This window comes from Bufo bufo, chromosome 1 (assembly GCF_905171765.1).
Source record: "Bufo bufo chromosome 1, aBufBuf1.1, whole genome shotgun sequence".
NCBI classification, from domain to species: Eukaryota; Metazoa; Chordata; class Amphibia; order Anura; family Bufonidae; genus Bufo; species Bufo bufo.
Genome location: NC_053389.1, coordinates 273361396 through 273377195, shown reverse-complemented (window position 1 = coordinate 273377195; position 15800 = coordinate 273361396). Strand labels below are relative to the sequence as shown.

The following is a 15800-nucleotide window of genomic DNA, read 5'->3' as shown; positions in this document are numbered from 1 at the left end:
AATTTAACAATATGGTCGACAAAAGCTTGCGCCAACGTTTTAGCATTAGGTAAACCAGGGAAAGGTACGAAATGAGCCATCTTGCTAAAACGGTCCACCACCACCAGGATCACCGACTTCCCCGAGGAACGAGGAAGATCCGTGATAAAGTCCATGGACAGGTGTGTCCAAGGACGGGAAGGAATGGGTAACGGGAGAAGGGAACCTGAAGGCCGTGAACGAGGGACCTTAGCGCGAGCGCACGTCTCACAAGCAGCCACAAAACCCTCCACCGACTTACGAAGAGCCGGCCACCAAAATCTCCGAGCAATGAGATCCACCGTGGCTCTACTCCCGGGGTGACCAGCAAGAACCGTATCATGATGCTCCTTAAAGAGTTTGTGACGTAGCTCAGGAGGCACGAACAACTTCCCAGAAGGACAACGGGCAGGTGTCTCAGTCTGGGCAGCCTGGACCTCGGCCTCCAAATCGGAATATAGAGCAGAAACAACTACCCCCTCCGCCAAAATGGGACCCGGGTCCTCGGAGTTTCCTCCTCCCGGAAAACAGCGAGAGAGAGCATCAGCCTTCACATTTTTTATCCCAGGTCGGAATGTAACAACAAAATTGAATCTGGAGAAGAACAGAGACCATCTGGCCTGTCTCGGATTCATACGCCTGGCCGACTCCAAGTATGCCAGATTCTTATGGTCGGTAAAAACGGTGATAGGGTGCCTGGCCCCCTCCAACCAATGGCGCCATTCCTCGAAAGCCAACTTGATGGCCAACAACTCCCTATCGCCCACATCATAGTTTCTCTCTGCCGGGGAGAGTTTTTTAGAGAAAAAGGCACAGGGTCGCCACTTGGCAGGGGAAGGGCCCTGGGACAAAACCGCACCCACACCCACCTCGGAAGCATCCACCTCAACAATAAAAGGTAAGGAAACATCGGGATGCACCAAGACGGGAGCAGACGCAAAATTCTCTTTAATCTTAGAAAAGGCTGCAAGCGCCTCCTCCGACCAAGAGGAAAAATCCGCCCCCTTTTTTGTCATGTCAGTGAGGGGTTTGACAACAGAGGAATAATTCAAAATGAACTTTCTGTAATAGTTCGCAAAACCCAGAAAGCGCATCAATGCCTTCTGATTTTCAGGAAGCTCCCACTCAAGTACAGCACGGACCTTCTCGGGATCCATGCGAAAACCAGAAGCAGAGAGGAGAAAACCCAGAAATTGAATCTCCGATACCATAAAAAGACATTTCTCCAGCTTGGCGTACAATTTATTTTCCCGCAGAATCTGCAGAACCTGAAAAAGATGATCCTGATGGGTTTGAACATCAGGGGAAAAAATCAAAATATCATCAAGATACACCAATACAAATTTCCCCATTAAATGATAGAAAATACTATTAACGAAATGCTGAAAGACGGCCGGAGCATTCATCAGGCCGAAAGGCATAACGAGATTCTCGAAATGCCCGTCAGGGGTATTAAAGGCCGTTTTCCATTCATCCCCCTCTCTGACCCTGACCAGGTTGTACGCGCCTCTCAAATCCAATTTGGAAAACACCTTGGCCCCAACAATTTGATTGAAGAGGTCCGGGATCAGAGGAAGGGGATAGGGATCGCGAATCGTGATACGGTTCAGCTCCCTAAAATCTAGGCAAGGTCTCAGAGAGCCATCTTTCTTTTTAACAAAAAAAAAACCCGCGGCCACAGGTGACTTTGAGGGACGAATATGCCCCTTTTCGAGACTCTCGGAGATGTAAGTTCGCATAGCGATTCTTTCCGGTTGTGAGAGATTGTAGAGGCGTGCTTTTGGCAGCTTGGCGCCGGGAATGAGGTTAATGGGACAGTCAAACTCCCGGTGAGGAGGTAGCTCCTGAACACCGCTCTCGGAAAACACGTCCGAGAAATCAGAGAGAAATGATGGCACCGTTTTAGTAGACACCTCTGCAAAAGTCGCTGTGAGACAATTCTCTCTACAAAAGTCACTCCACTCATATATTTGCCTTCCTTGCCAATCAATAGTGGGGTTATGTCTAGTGAGCCAGGGTAACCCCAAAACTAGAGGAGACGGCAATCCGTTAAGGACAAAACAAGATATATCCTCCACATGAGTGTCACCTACAGCTAGCCGGATATTGTGAACAATGCCTTTCAGAGATCTCTGTGAGAGTGGAGCAGAGTCAATAGCAAAAACAGGTATATCTTTATCTAATGTGCAAACCTGAAAACCATGCATGGCTACAAATTGAGTGTCAATAAGATTGACGGCCGCTCCACTATCGACAAAAATCTCACAAGAAATGAGTTTGCTCTCTAGCGCCACCCTGGCAGACAGGAGAAAACGGGAACTGCAGGTCAGAGGAAAAGCATCAAATCCTACATCAACTTTGCCCAAAGTAGCAGATGAAGCAGAACTTGATGATTTACCTTTTGAGATTTTTCTCTTATTATCGCTCTTAGTACGGTTCAAGAATCTCCTAGATGGACAAACATTTGCCAAATGACCTATGCCCCCACAACAAAAACAGACCATACTCTGAGGACTAAATCCTCTTTTATCAGGGGCAAGTCGAGCCAGCTGCATGGGCTCCTCCTCAGAGGGGAGCGAGACAGGATGAGGCCCCTGCACACTGAATGAGTCCGCACCACTTCCCCTAGACTGACAATGGCTGGACAGAGAGGTCTCGTTTCTTTCTCTTAGACGCCTGTCAAGGCGTACCGCCAATGACATGGCAGACTCTAAGGACGTTGGTCTCTCATGGAAAGCAAACGCATCTTTTAATCTCTCCGAGAGACCATGACAGAACTGACTCCGGAGTGCAGCATCATTCCAACCCGAATCAGCTGCCCATCTCCGAAATTCAGAACAATAAAGCTCCGCAGACCGTTTGTTCTGGCATAAAACACGTAGGTTAGATTCGGCCAGAGCAACACGATCCGGGTCATCATAAATCTGCCCCAGGGCCACAAAAAATCCCTCCACGGATCGAAGGGAGGGATCCCCTGATGGCAGCGAAAAAGCCCAAGTCTGAGCATTACCCCTGAGCAGGGAGATGACAATCCTCACCCTCTGCTCTTGATTACCAGAAGAGTGAGGACACAAGCAAAAATGGAGTTTGCATGCCTCTCTGAAACGAACAAAATTCTCACTGCCCCCGGAAGTGAGACCTTTGGCTCGCAACAGACTCCATGAGCCGGAGCAGGGCCCAATGCTTGAAGCTGAGTCATAGATTGACGGAGATCCGCTACTTCCAAAGAAAGACCCTGCATGCGGTCAACCAGGCCAGAAAGCGGATCCATGTCAAAAAAGGACGGTTTTGGTGGATTATAATGTCACGGCTGAATGTGGGCAACAATAGTTATACACAGTACAGAGCTACTGACTGGACCCAGAACTAGGGAGGATAACGGGTGACCCCTGTCCAACCCTCAACGCTCTCCCTATTCTGCTAAAGCACATGCCCGGATCCAAATGGCGGAAAGAGGCATGCCCACGTGCCTAAGACTAATGACCACTGTAACCCCTACAATAGTGGAAGGGGCACGGCCACCAGTGCCCTACTCAGTATATGGAGGGAACCGTGGCCACCTCAGATCCAGTCAGAAAATAAACAGGAACACAACAATGTCTGCACACTTAGCTGACGGTGTTGCAGCCGCAGAGAAGATGGATCCAAGGACAGGCTGGCAATATCCGGAGTGCGAGCTGCAGCAGAACACAGGTCCAGTGAACTGATAGCTACAAGTGAAGAAACTAAAGCCAGAGCTACAACTGAAGTGAGAACTATAATCCACATCCTATCATAGGAGGAGGGGTGATATAAAGAGAGGAAAATCAAACACATGAAGGACAGCTGTGGTGAAAGAAACCAAAAGTAAACAGAGTAGTGAGAACTCCTCCCAGCTCTAGTAGTGACATCATCACAGGGGTGGAGAAACAGAGCTGTGAGAACGTCCCAAAGCTCTGGTAGTGACACATGCACTTGCAACGGTTACGCGTAGGACTGAGCACAGACAGTTGGTCACTGGCAACGTATTTGTGCCAGTGTAGGAAATGTATGACTCTAAATGTCTGTGTATTAAAGAAGATTGTTAAATTGTACAGGGGTCTGTAACACAAGAAGGTGAAAGTACATATCGTGGGGTGTGTATGTATATTAGACAGAAGGTAGGGATATGTATCTTGTGTAGTTTGGGTATTAGGAAGAGTAAGGGGTATATATCTAGTGCTGATACACGTGTAGGTGACGAGCCGCTCTGACATAATTAGTCTCTTTCATATTATAAGCTCCCCTTAATTCCCCTGGCTTGGCCTCAGGGGTGCTGGCTGGCTTGGCCTCAGGGGTGCTGGCTGGCTTGGCCTCAAGGGTGCTGGCTGGCTTGGCCTCAGGGGTGCTGGCAGGCTTGGCCTCAGGGGTGCTGGCAGGCTTGGCCGGGCAGAAGGAGTGTGGGAGACTGTGACGCCTTTTTTCTCCAAGCTGCTCCGGAAAAAAAATATTTTTCATTACACCTCAGGTCAGGCCACCAATCAGACCCCCACTGTTAATCAGACCTCAGCTAACAGCCCCAATAAGATCCCCAATGTTAATAAGACCTCAGATCACACCTCAACTCAGACCCCAATATGAATGACCCCCAATCAGACCTCAGCTAAGAGCCCCATGCCTCATAGCAGCCCCCAGTAGCCTTATAGCAGCCCCCAGTAGCCTTATAGAAGCCCCCAGTAGCCTTATAGCAGCCCCCAGTAGCATTATAGAAGCCCCCAGTAGCCTCATAGCAGCCCCCAGTAGCCTCATAGCAGCCCCCAGTAGCCTCATAGCAGCCCCCAGTGCCTCTCCATCAGCCCCCAGTGCCTCTCACCATCTCCCAGTGCCTCTCACCAGCCCCCAGTACCTTCTCCTTCAGCCCCCAGTACCCTCTCCATCAGCCCCCAGTGCGCCCTCCCCGGTATTAAAATCATTGGTGGGCAGTGCACCCTCCCCTGTATTAAAATCATTGGTGGGCAGTGCGCCCTCCCCTGTATTAAAATCATTGGTGGGCAGTGCGCCCCCCCTCCCCTGTATTAAAATCATTGGTGGGTAGTGCCCCCCCCCCCGGTTACCATGGCAGCCAGGACACTACTGGATTCCTGTCTGCCATGGCCAGTTACTCTGCAGCATACTTACATGCGCTGTGGCTGCCTGGCGCTCCTTCTTCTTGTAACTCACAGGTCTGTGCGGTGCATTGCTTATGCTTATAGCAATGCGCCGCACAGGCCTGTGATGAGTTACAAGAAGGAGGAGCGCCTGGCGGCCACAGCGCATGTAGGTATGCTGCAGAGTAACTGGCCATGGCAGACAGGACTTCAGTAGCGTCCTGGCTGCCATGGTAACCAATCGGAGCCCCAGCATTACACTGCTGGGACTCCGATCGGAACTGCCGCTGCCACCAATGAAGGGGGGGGGGTGCCTATCGCACCGCCACTCAAATTTTTTTTTTTTTTTCTCAGCCTGCAACCCGGGCCCCCAGTGGCGTAGGGCCCCATAGCCATTGCTATGGCGATCCCTACGCCACTGCCTCTAAGTAAAATCCAGTGTGAATCCAATTGCCTTCAGACCTCACCTTATTAATAAATAGATTCCACCTAGGTGTCATTTATTTTCAATATAACTACAGCTATTCTGTGAAGACCTCAGAGGTTTGTTAGAGAACATTAGTGATTAAAAAGCATCATGAAAACTAAGGAACACGCTAGACAGGTTAAGGATAACATTGTGGGAAAGTGTAAAGCAGGGTTAGGTTATAAAAAAAAATACCCCAAGCTCTGAATATCTTACAAAGCACTGTTCAATCCATCATTTAAAAATGAAAGGAGCATGGCACAACTGCAAACCTATCAAGACCTAAACTGAGGGTCCAGGCAAGGAGAGCAATAATTAGAGCCAAGAGGACAATGGTCACTCTGGAGGAGCTGCAGAGGTGGGAGTATCTGTCCACGGGACAAGTACTGTACTCCAGGAATCTGGCCTTTTTGAAAGAGTGGAAAGAACAAAGCCTTATTTGAAAGCAAGCCATAAGAAGTCTCATTTGCAGTTTGCCACAAGCCATGTAGGTGATACAGCAAACATGTGGAAGAAGGAGCTCCGAGACCAAAGTTTAACTTTTTGGCCTAAATGCAAAACACTATGTGGTGGAAAACTAACACTGCACATCACCCTGAACACACCATGCTTTTCTTCAGCAGGGACTGAGAAGCTGGTCAGAGTTGATGGGTAGATGAATGGAGCTAAATACGGGGCAATCCTGGAGGACAACCTGTTAGAGGCTGCAAAAGACTTGAGACTGGGGTTGGAGGTTCACCTTCCAGCAGGACAATGACCCTAAACATACATCCAGAGCTGCAGTTGAATTGTTTAGATCAAAGCATATTCATGTGTTAGAATGGCCCAAAGTCCAGACCTAAATCCCACTGAGAATCTGTGGCAAGACTTGAAAATTGCTGTTCACAGATACACTCCATCCAATCTGACCGAGCTTGAGCTAATTTGCAAAGAATAGGCAAAAATGTGAGCTTCTAGTTGTGAAAAGCTGGTAGAGACATACCACAAAAGACTTGCAGCTGTAATTGCAGTGAAAGGTGGTTATACAAAGTATTCAGGGGAACTGAATACAAATGCACGCCACACTTTCCATTTTTTTTTTTTATAAAAAAAAAATTGAAAACCATGTATCATTTTATTTTCACTTCATAGATAGGCGCTACTTAGTGTTGATCTATCACATAAAATCAAAATAAAATATATGGAAATGTTCCAGGGGTATAAACACTTTTTCAAGGTACTGTAGATGCTGCGTACAGGAACTGTTGTATCTGTGAACCACATGTTACTCAGCTACTTTAAAAACCACAACGTAATTAAGAAAATATATAAAACTACAGTAGAACTACAACAGTCAGTGAAAAGAAGGTAAAGACACCAGGCATTCCTATGGTGCTCTTATCATCTGTAATTTTGGGTTTACATTGCCTTCCATCTGTTTTTCTGGTTTGTGCTAAAAGCTGTGAAATGAGTCTCTTGGGAATATTAACAATAAATTCTCAGTCTGCCTCCAATAAATATGAGAGGGTTATCATAAGTATCTTAAACATTAAACGTTTTATTTTTAAAGAACAAGAGCTTTTCAGTACCTTGAACAGTCAGAACCAGGGGCACAAGTATAAACGGATCATTGTGCTGTATCTTACTAAGGCCCCTTTCACACCGGCGAGTATTCCGCGCGGGTGCAATGCGTGAGTTGAACGCATTGCACCCGCACTGAATCCTGACCTATTCATTTCTATGGGGCTGTGCACACGAGCGGTGCGTGAAAATCGCAGCATGCTCCTCTTTGTGCGTTTTTTACACGTAACGCAGGCCCCATAGAAATGAATGGGGTTGCGTGAAAATCGCAAGCAAGTGCGGATGCGGTGTGATTTTCACGCACGGTTGCTAGGTGACGATCAGGATGGGGACCCGATCATTATTATTTTCCCTTATAACATGGTTATAAGGGAAAATAATAGCATTCTGAATACAGAATGCATAGTACAATAGGGCTGGAGGGGTTAAAAAAAACTAAAAAAATTTTTAACTCACCTTAATCCACTTGTTCGCGCAGCCGGCATCTCTTCTGTCTTCTTTTGTGAAGAATAGGACCATAGTGATGGATCATGTGACGGACCATGTGATGAGCGTAGTGACGTCATCAAAGGTCCTATTCCTCACAAAAGAAGACAGAAGAGATGCCGGCTGCGCGAACAAGTGGATTAAGGTGAGTTAAAAAATTTTTTATTTTTTTTTAACCCCTCCAGCCCTATTGTACTATGCATTCTGTATTCAGAATGCTATTATTTTCCCTTATAACCATGTTATAAGGGGAAATAATACAATCTACACAACCTTGAATCCAAACCTGAACTTCTGTGAAGAAGTTCGGGTCTGGGTACCACAGTCAGTTTTTTATCACGCGCGTGCAAAACACATTGCACCTGCGCGGTAAAAACTGAACATCGGAACACAATCGCAGTCAAAACTGACTGCAATTGCGTAAATACTCGCGCGGGTTTGCTGCCATGCACCGGGACACATCCGAACCTAATCTGGACACGCTCGTCTGCAAGGGGACTAAGGGTCTGTTCTTTCTGGACAAGCTGTTCCCTAAAGGAGAACCCATTGATGATCAACAGATTTCACACACACACACACCTTTCCCAAACACAAGTTTTAACAACTTGATATGAACATGACTCTTGAATTGTCTCATAACTCCCACAGACCTTAATGGAGAGAGCAGTATGCACACTTCACCTGTTCTTTCCTCACTATTTTTGGCAACTGCTGGCCACCTTTGTTTGCCAATTGCGGGCCAAATGAGCCCCATTATCCCAGAGGTAGGGCCCCCTATGAATATGACATAATGTCTATGATCAGTGTATCCAAAACTGGAATGCGGTTCATGTGGAACCCCAAACCATCTATAAACCCATACCCTATTTGGCCCTCTACCATTCAGAATGAGCGTCACTTGCATATGGTGCTCTCTACTAGTTTCTGGGAGCTGTGGAGCTAGTCAAGTCAGTAATTGGCTTACAACAAAAGAGAAATGCTGGACAGGGAGAATCAGAGGAACTGACCTGGGCCAAGAGGGTGGGTAGTGGTGACTCCCTAGATCCCCAAGGTGGGGGGGGGGACATTTCTGTTATTTGACCCTGAAACTGAATAGTGTATGATACACCTAAAATGTATCTTCAGATTTTACTGTAACAGAAACGTCCTGGTCTGCATTGGTATTCCCAATTTTGCTATTTTCTCCAGGGACCATTTACAAATCCCTGGTTGGCAGATTTGAAGTAACATACTTATTTTCCAAATTCTTGTTTAAAAAGACAAGCTTTTTTAGAAATACAAAGAAAGTCAATTTTGTGCTGTTTTAAGCTTCCCTAGTACAGTGATGAACACCTGAAGACAGTAGTTGTTACCATAGTAACAGAGCAAGAAATAATCAACAGAAGAAAAGATTTAACACAAATGTTTTTCAGGCTAAGGAAACAATATATAGCAAAGAACATCCACAGATTGAGCCTGACATACATGTAAGCTATCTCACAACATATCAGTGGCGTAACTAGAACTGATTGGGCCCCACAGCAAATTTTTGAATGGGCCACCCCCGCGCACAGCGTCAGGTCATAGTGCGCTCCTATGCACACTACATCCTGTCTTGAAGCTGTGTGCTGTCAGGACTTAATTCAGTGCAGGCACCCTGAGAAGAAGACCAGGGAGTGGCGAGTAATACCCATTCTAGGACTTCGAGCACTATACTCACCCCTCCCTGGGCCCTGAAAATAAATCCATTTGTACTCCCCAGGCCTCTTCCTGAGTTTGGCCTCCACAGCATCCACTTCCCCTGCTTCCATGGTAGCTACGGCGCTGCAACAAATTATATGTATTTTTTTGATTTGAAAGGGTGTTGGGCAGTATTTTCACACAGTTTTATCTGTTGGGGACAGTAATAGCAGAATTACATCAATTGTCACCACTGGTAAATTCATACTGCTTTATAAGTTTGTAAGATCAAAGATTGACTGAGCTTCACTTGACCATTCAAACTACTCATCAGATGGTGATGGATAGCACAAAACAAGCTCCTGTATACAGTAAGTGCACCCTAATGGCAGCCACAAGTAGTCACTGTGTCACTATCATGGAAAGCAGGGGAAGCATATCAGTGCTGGGTTCTCTTCTACCATGGGCCCAATAGCAGACATGTTCATATCACAGCATGTAGTTCTGGACTGCACACTTGAGTAAATGACTGTGATTTTTCATTATTCTGGATAAGATGTTTTAGCAAATACATGTTTTCTTTGTCAACAGGTGACCTAGTATCTCGAGCAATGCATCATCTGCAGCCACTCAATTTAAAGCAGCATGGTAATGGCACCCCAATGCACAGCAAGCAAGGACCTCTGTATTGGGAGCCAGAGGCCCTGTACACCCTCTGTTACTTCATGCACTGCCCGCAGATGGAGTGGGAGAACCCCAATGTGGAACCTTCCAAAGTGACACTACAGACAGAACGGTAAGGCTTTGCATTTCGTAGGACTGCTATTTGGGTAGTGTTTTGTACTATTATGTAGTCACTGTAGCAGTTATGAAGGTGCTCGGGGGCAGTATTATGGTACTATTTGGCACTATATAGTGCTATTATCTCAACACAGTATGGAACCATTATTCTCTAGGTGACAATTCTGGACATTTTTACAGTGGTCTCAGTGATAATCAACCAGCTGATCTAAGCTTCTGAATGGAAAGTCTACTGATTGGTTATGTAGTAATAATGAAGAAAACTCCAGCAGTTATGTTGCAAACAGGTGAATCGTTTATTTGAAGTGCGGCCTTTACATACAGTAACGTTTCGGCCGGACATGGCCTTTATCAAACTGTTGCCGCTTTTAAAGGGAACCTGTCACCGGGATTTTGGGTATAGAGCTGAGGACATGGGCTGCTAGATGGCCGCTAGCACATCCACAATACCCAGTCCCTATAGCTCTGTGTGCTTTTATTGTGTAAAAAAAAAACGATTTGATACATATGCAAATTAACCTGAGATGAGTCCTGTCCCTGACTCATCTCACATACAGGACACATCTCAGGTTAATTTGCATATGTATCAAATCGGTTTTTTAACACAATAAAAGCACACAGAGCTATGGGGACTGGGTATTGCAGATGTGCTAGCGGCCATCTAGCAACCCATGTCCTCAGCTCTATACACAAAATCCGCATTCACCTACCCGTGCAACTGCACGCCATCATTGTTGATTGAGCTCAGCTTTCCATCATACTTCCCCATCTTCTTAAAAGCGGCAACAGTTTGATAAAGGCCATATCCGGCCGAAACGTTACTGTATGTAAAGGCCGCACTTCAAATAAACGATTCACCTGTTTGCAACATAACTGCTGGAGTTTTCTTCATTATTATATGAGGGGGTGGAAACCCGACTCCAAGCGTATATTGGCAGAGTGCCACAAAGTTCTACATTACAATTGGTTATGTAGTAAAATACGAGAAGATGATGCCACTTAGCTCTATCATATATCCAGCTGTTTCTCATCTTCTTTATTCCAAAACATATTTTATACATTCTAGAATCCAATTATTCATTTCACCTTATAAAATTTTATTCTATCATAAATAACCAAAACACAGCTCTGTCTTTGTTACCTGGAAATCTTCTCAGATTTTGGAATTCACTAATGTAAATATAGTAAACAGCTCAAGTCTTAGCAGAGTTAGGCCCCTTTCACACGGGCGAGTTTTCCGTGCGGGTGCAATGCATGAGGTGAACGCATTGCACCCGCACTGAATCCCGACCCATTCATTTCTATGGGGCTGTGCACATAAGCGGTGATTTTCACGCATCACTTGTGTGTTGTGTGAAAATCGCAGCATGCTCCTCTTTGTGCGTTTTTCGCGTAACGCAGGCCCCATAGAAATGAATGGGGTTGCGTGAAAATCGCAAGCATCCGCAAGCAAGTGCGGATGCGGTGCGATTTTCACGCACGGTTGCTAGGTGACGATCGGGATGGGGACCCGATCATTATTATTTTCCCTTATAACATGGTTATAAGGGAAAATAATAGCATTCTGAATACAGAATGCATAGTACAAGAGGGCTGGAGGGGTTAAAAAAATAAAAATAAAATTTTAACTCACCTTAATCCACTTGTTCGCGCAGCCGGCATCTCTTCTGTCTTCTTTTGTGAGGAATAGGACCTTTGATGACGTCACTACATTCATCACATGGTCCGTCACATGATCCATCACCATGGTAAAAGATCATGTGATGAGCGCAGTGACGTCAACACAGGTCCTATTTTTCACAAAAGAAGACAGAAGAGATGCCGGCTGCGAGAACAAGTGGATTAAGGTGAGTTAAATTATATATATTTTTTTTTTAACCCCTCCAGCCCTATTTTACTAAGCATTCTGTATTCAGAATGCTATTATTTTCCCTTATAACCATGTTATAAGGGAAAATAATACAATCTACACAACTTTAAACCCAAACCTGAACTTCTGTGAAGAAGTTCGGGTCTGGGTACCACATTCAGTTTTTTATCACGCGCGTGCAAAACGCATTGCACCCGCGCGATAAAAACTGAACAACGGAACGCAATCGCAGTCAAAACTGACTGCAATTGCGTACCTACTCGCGGGTTTGCCGCAATGCACCGGGACGCATCCGGACCTAATCCGGACACGCTCGTCTGCAAGGGGCCTTATAGTATTTTGTAAATTATTGAGATAAATTAGGAATATTTTATCTATCTATCTATCTATCTACCCTACTTAACTGTGGGTAAAATGCCAGAAACAAATTCTGCTAAAACACTTTGTGTGTTGTTTTATATTGCACTATAAACTTGTAAAAAAAATTGCAGTTATAAACACAACAGAGAAAAACACTAAAACACAAGGGGAGGTTTACTACAGAATTTAAGCTTAATTTGCACCATGGTGGAGTACATGTCTTTATTTTATTTTTTATTAATTGTGGATTTTAATTGCATCTATGAGCTATGTCATCTGCAGAAGTCCTAACATGAGTCTGTAGTAGTTGGTTGTGTTAAAGGAGGATGTGATTTAGAATAGAGGAATATAGGGGAAGATTTATCAAAACTGATGCAAAGGAAAACTGACTTAGTTGCCCATAACAGCCAATCAGATCCCTCCTTTCATTTTGCAGAGCTCCTTTGGAAAATGAAAGGTGGAATCTGATTGGTTGCTATGGGCAACTAAGGTAGTTTTCCTTTGCACCAGTTTTGATAACTCTCCCCTAGTGTATAATGTTGTGTATTGGTGTCACATGACTGGTCTAATCCTTGATGTAGCTAAAACAAAGCAAATCATTGTGAATTTTAGTAGAAACAAGGACCGTGTTGTGCCAGTGATTTGAGGGACAAGATGTGGAAATTGTTAAGATCTCTATTTTGGAGCAGTGATGGCCAGTTCGCAGTGTTCGCCCGCGAACACATGCGAGCTGCCATCTTTACTGACAAGTCCGCCGATGCACAGGTAAGTCCTTACCTGTGCCTGTGCACGAGCCGGTCTGAAATGAAATGCGGTCTCCGGGTGCAGGCAGTTCCGAGAACAGCGTCCGGGGGCCTTCATTGGGCTGGTCTCGGAACTGCCTGCTCCCAGTGACCGCATTTCATTTCAGACCGGCTCGCGCACAGGCACAGGTAAGGACTTACCTGTGCCTCGCCGGACTTGTCAGTAAAGATGGCAGCTCGCATGTGTTCACGGCGAACCGGCCATCACTGTTTGGGAGTACATGTTGATAGGGAGCTAAATCAGAAGGTCCTCATTGATAAGGTCTTTGGTATGAGTAGACTATGTTTCATTCAGAAGCTCAGGTCATTTCATGTATCTGGAAAACATTGGAAATGTTTTATCAAACTGTGATGGCTGGTGCAATATTCTTTGCAGGAGCAAAATGGGGGGTGTTATGGTTTTTGATGGGAATAGTTTAGTAACTTGATAAAGAAAGCAAGAACGGTGGCTGGATGTACGTTTAGAACATTCTAGAGCAAAGAATGCTAGGGAGTTTTAGGGCTATCATGCACAAATATCCCTTGAACTCCGTGTTGAGTGCTCACTCAGCTTTGTTCCTTTCTTGTTTAGTGTAAATTCACACCACTGTATGCATTTTGCAGTCCGCAAAACACGAATCTGCAAAATACAGATGGCGTCTGTGTGACGTTCATGTTGCATCCATTTTTTGAATTTTTATTCACATCCGTGTGTTCATGGTGCCATATGAGCAATACTCGTATATATATAATAATTAATAAATAAATCTTATGCTAATAAAATAAACACAAACCAAAATTGTGGTAGAAATTGGCCGTGGTCTTTTATTAAGGGTTACATCAATATAATACCATAACCATAATAATTAATTAAATAAATAAATAACCAATAAATAAATAAATACTCATTTTAAAAATTCATAAGTCCACAAATTATCCCCCCAGCAAAGCTGGGTGACTAACCCCCCTTCAATATCAGACCACGACTTCTTCTTCTTATAACAGGGAGGGCGGGCGGGACGACGTCCTCTTCATCCAAGCTCCGCGGCGGACAGGCTGCGGACCTGCTGCGATCCTCTTTAAATATTCAATTTTCCCAGGAAGAGGCAGAAAACAGGTACCTCAGCAACAGGTGAGCATCCAGGTACTAATCAGAATCCTCACTTAGAATTACCTCAGAAAATGTAAAAAAGAATTGTATATTAAAATACAAAAGGCGGGAAAATAGTAAAGACATAAATAAATTAACCCTTAAACTAATGCTCAATGGCACCATGGTGGGCATTCAGTATAACTTCTGTGCCCACTATCATTCTGCAAAAGACAGAACTTGTCTCTTCTTAGGGTTAGGGACCACAGACCCATTGTTCGTATATTTCAGATCCGCATTTTACGGACTGCAAAATGCATACGGTTGTGTGAATGCCCCCTAACTGTGTTAAATATTGTATTATTTGTTTTTGGTCATGTGATGTGTTGCTGCAGTTACAGTATTCCAGTTTTTATTTGGTGTTTAGACAAGAGGGTATGGCCTAACTGGACATGGGCATGGCTTAAAGGGGTTGTGCCATGAAAAATATTCTACCTTTTCAAACCAGCACCTGAATACTTTTGTAATTACATGCAATTAAATGTTTAGTATAGCCACTCAGCTATTCAATAACATGTATTCGTATGGTGCCATCTACTGTTTGCGCTCTTCCTTATTTCTTGTGGTTGCACAAGCTAAGTTTAAATCTTGAACTGTCTGTTAGAAGCTGTGGCAGTTAGGCTAGGTCTACACGACGACATTTATCGCGCAACATTTTGTCACACCAATGTTGCGCGACATTTTTTATAATGATAGTCTATGGTGTCGCACTGCGACATGCTGAGACTGCGACACGACAGTCGCAAAAAATCCATTCAAAATAGATTTTTCTGCGACTGTCATGTCGCAGTAGCAGCCTGTCGCAGTGCGACACCATAGACTATCATTATAAATATTGTCGTGCGACATTAATGTCGCGTGACACATTTTGCAGTGTAGTTGTGCCGTCGCACGACCAATGTCGTCGTGTAGACCTAGCCTTACAGGGATAGAGCTGCAGGTAAAGGACACGCCCCTGACCTGTCAGCCTGAAATAAATCTAGCAGAACAATTGGAGTAATGATTGGGGAGATCTCTGGATCCATTTGAGGTAGAGGGCTGGTTCTAGTTTTTTTAGAAAGAGATTGCCCTGTACTATATGATGCCTGATTTTCATTTTTTACATTAATCATGGCATAACCCATTTAAGTTTCTACACTTTGCACCAAAAATGCGCTCAAATTTTGGTGCAAAATTCTGATGGAAAGTGAGCCAACCAACTGTGTTTAAAGACGCCCCAGATTTATCCTCCAGCATGAGCGACTGTGATAAATCTGGTGCATCTTTAGACTGTCTAGTGTTTAGGATTTTTTAAATCTGCTTTACTATTGCGCTTCTCACAACAACTAGCGCCCTCTGCTGTCTGGGTGTTCTCCTGTCACCCACAAAACACAAGGACCACCTGATGATTGCACCCAGTTTATCCATATGTACGGTAAATTCTTCCTGTGAATTGATAGGTTTTACCATTTCCAAATCACATCTTCCCTTCAGCCTGGGAACGCTAATGAAAAAAATCCTTGTTTTTTGGTCTTTCTGGGTAAATTTCAGGTGTCCATGCTGC

The 15800-nt window shown here is 44.7% G+C and overlaps 1 protein-coding gene across 2 annotated transcripts in view; it reads left to right on the top strand.

Moving 5' to 3' along the window:
* Nucleotides 1–15800, top strand: part of BTBD11 (BTB domain containing 11) — a 230005-nt gene that overhangs the window by 149609 nt on the left and 64596 nt on the right. For both annotated transcript variants that reach the window (XM_040439449.1, XM_040439440.1), the window contains one exon: nucleotides 9886–10090. In XM_040439449.1, coding sequence (XP_040295383.1) covers nucleotides 9886–10090 — 205 coding nt within the window. The remainder of the gene's footprint in view (nucleotides 1–9885; nucleotides 10091–15800) is intronic.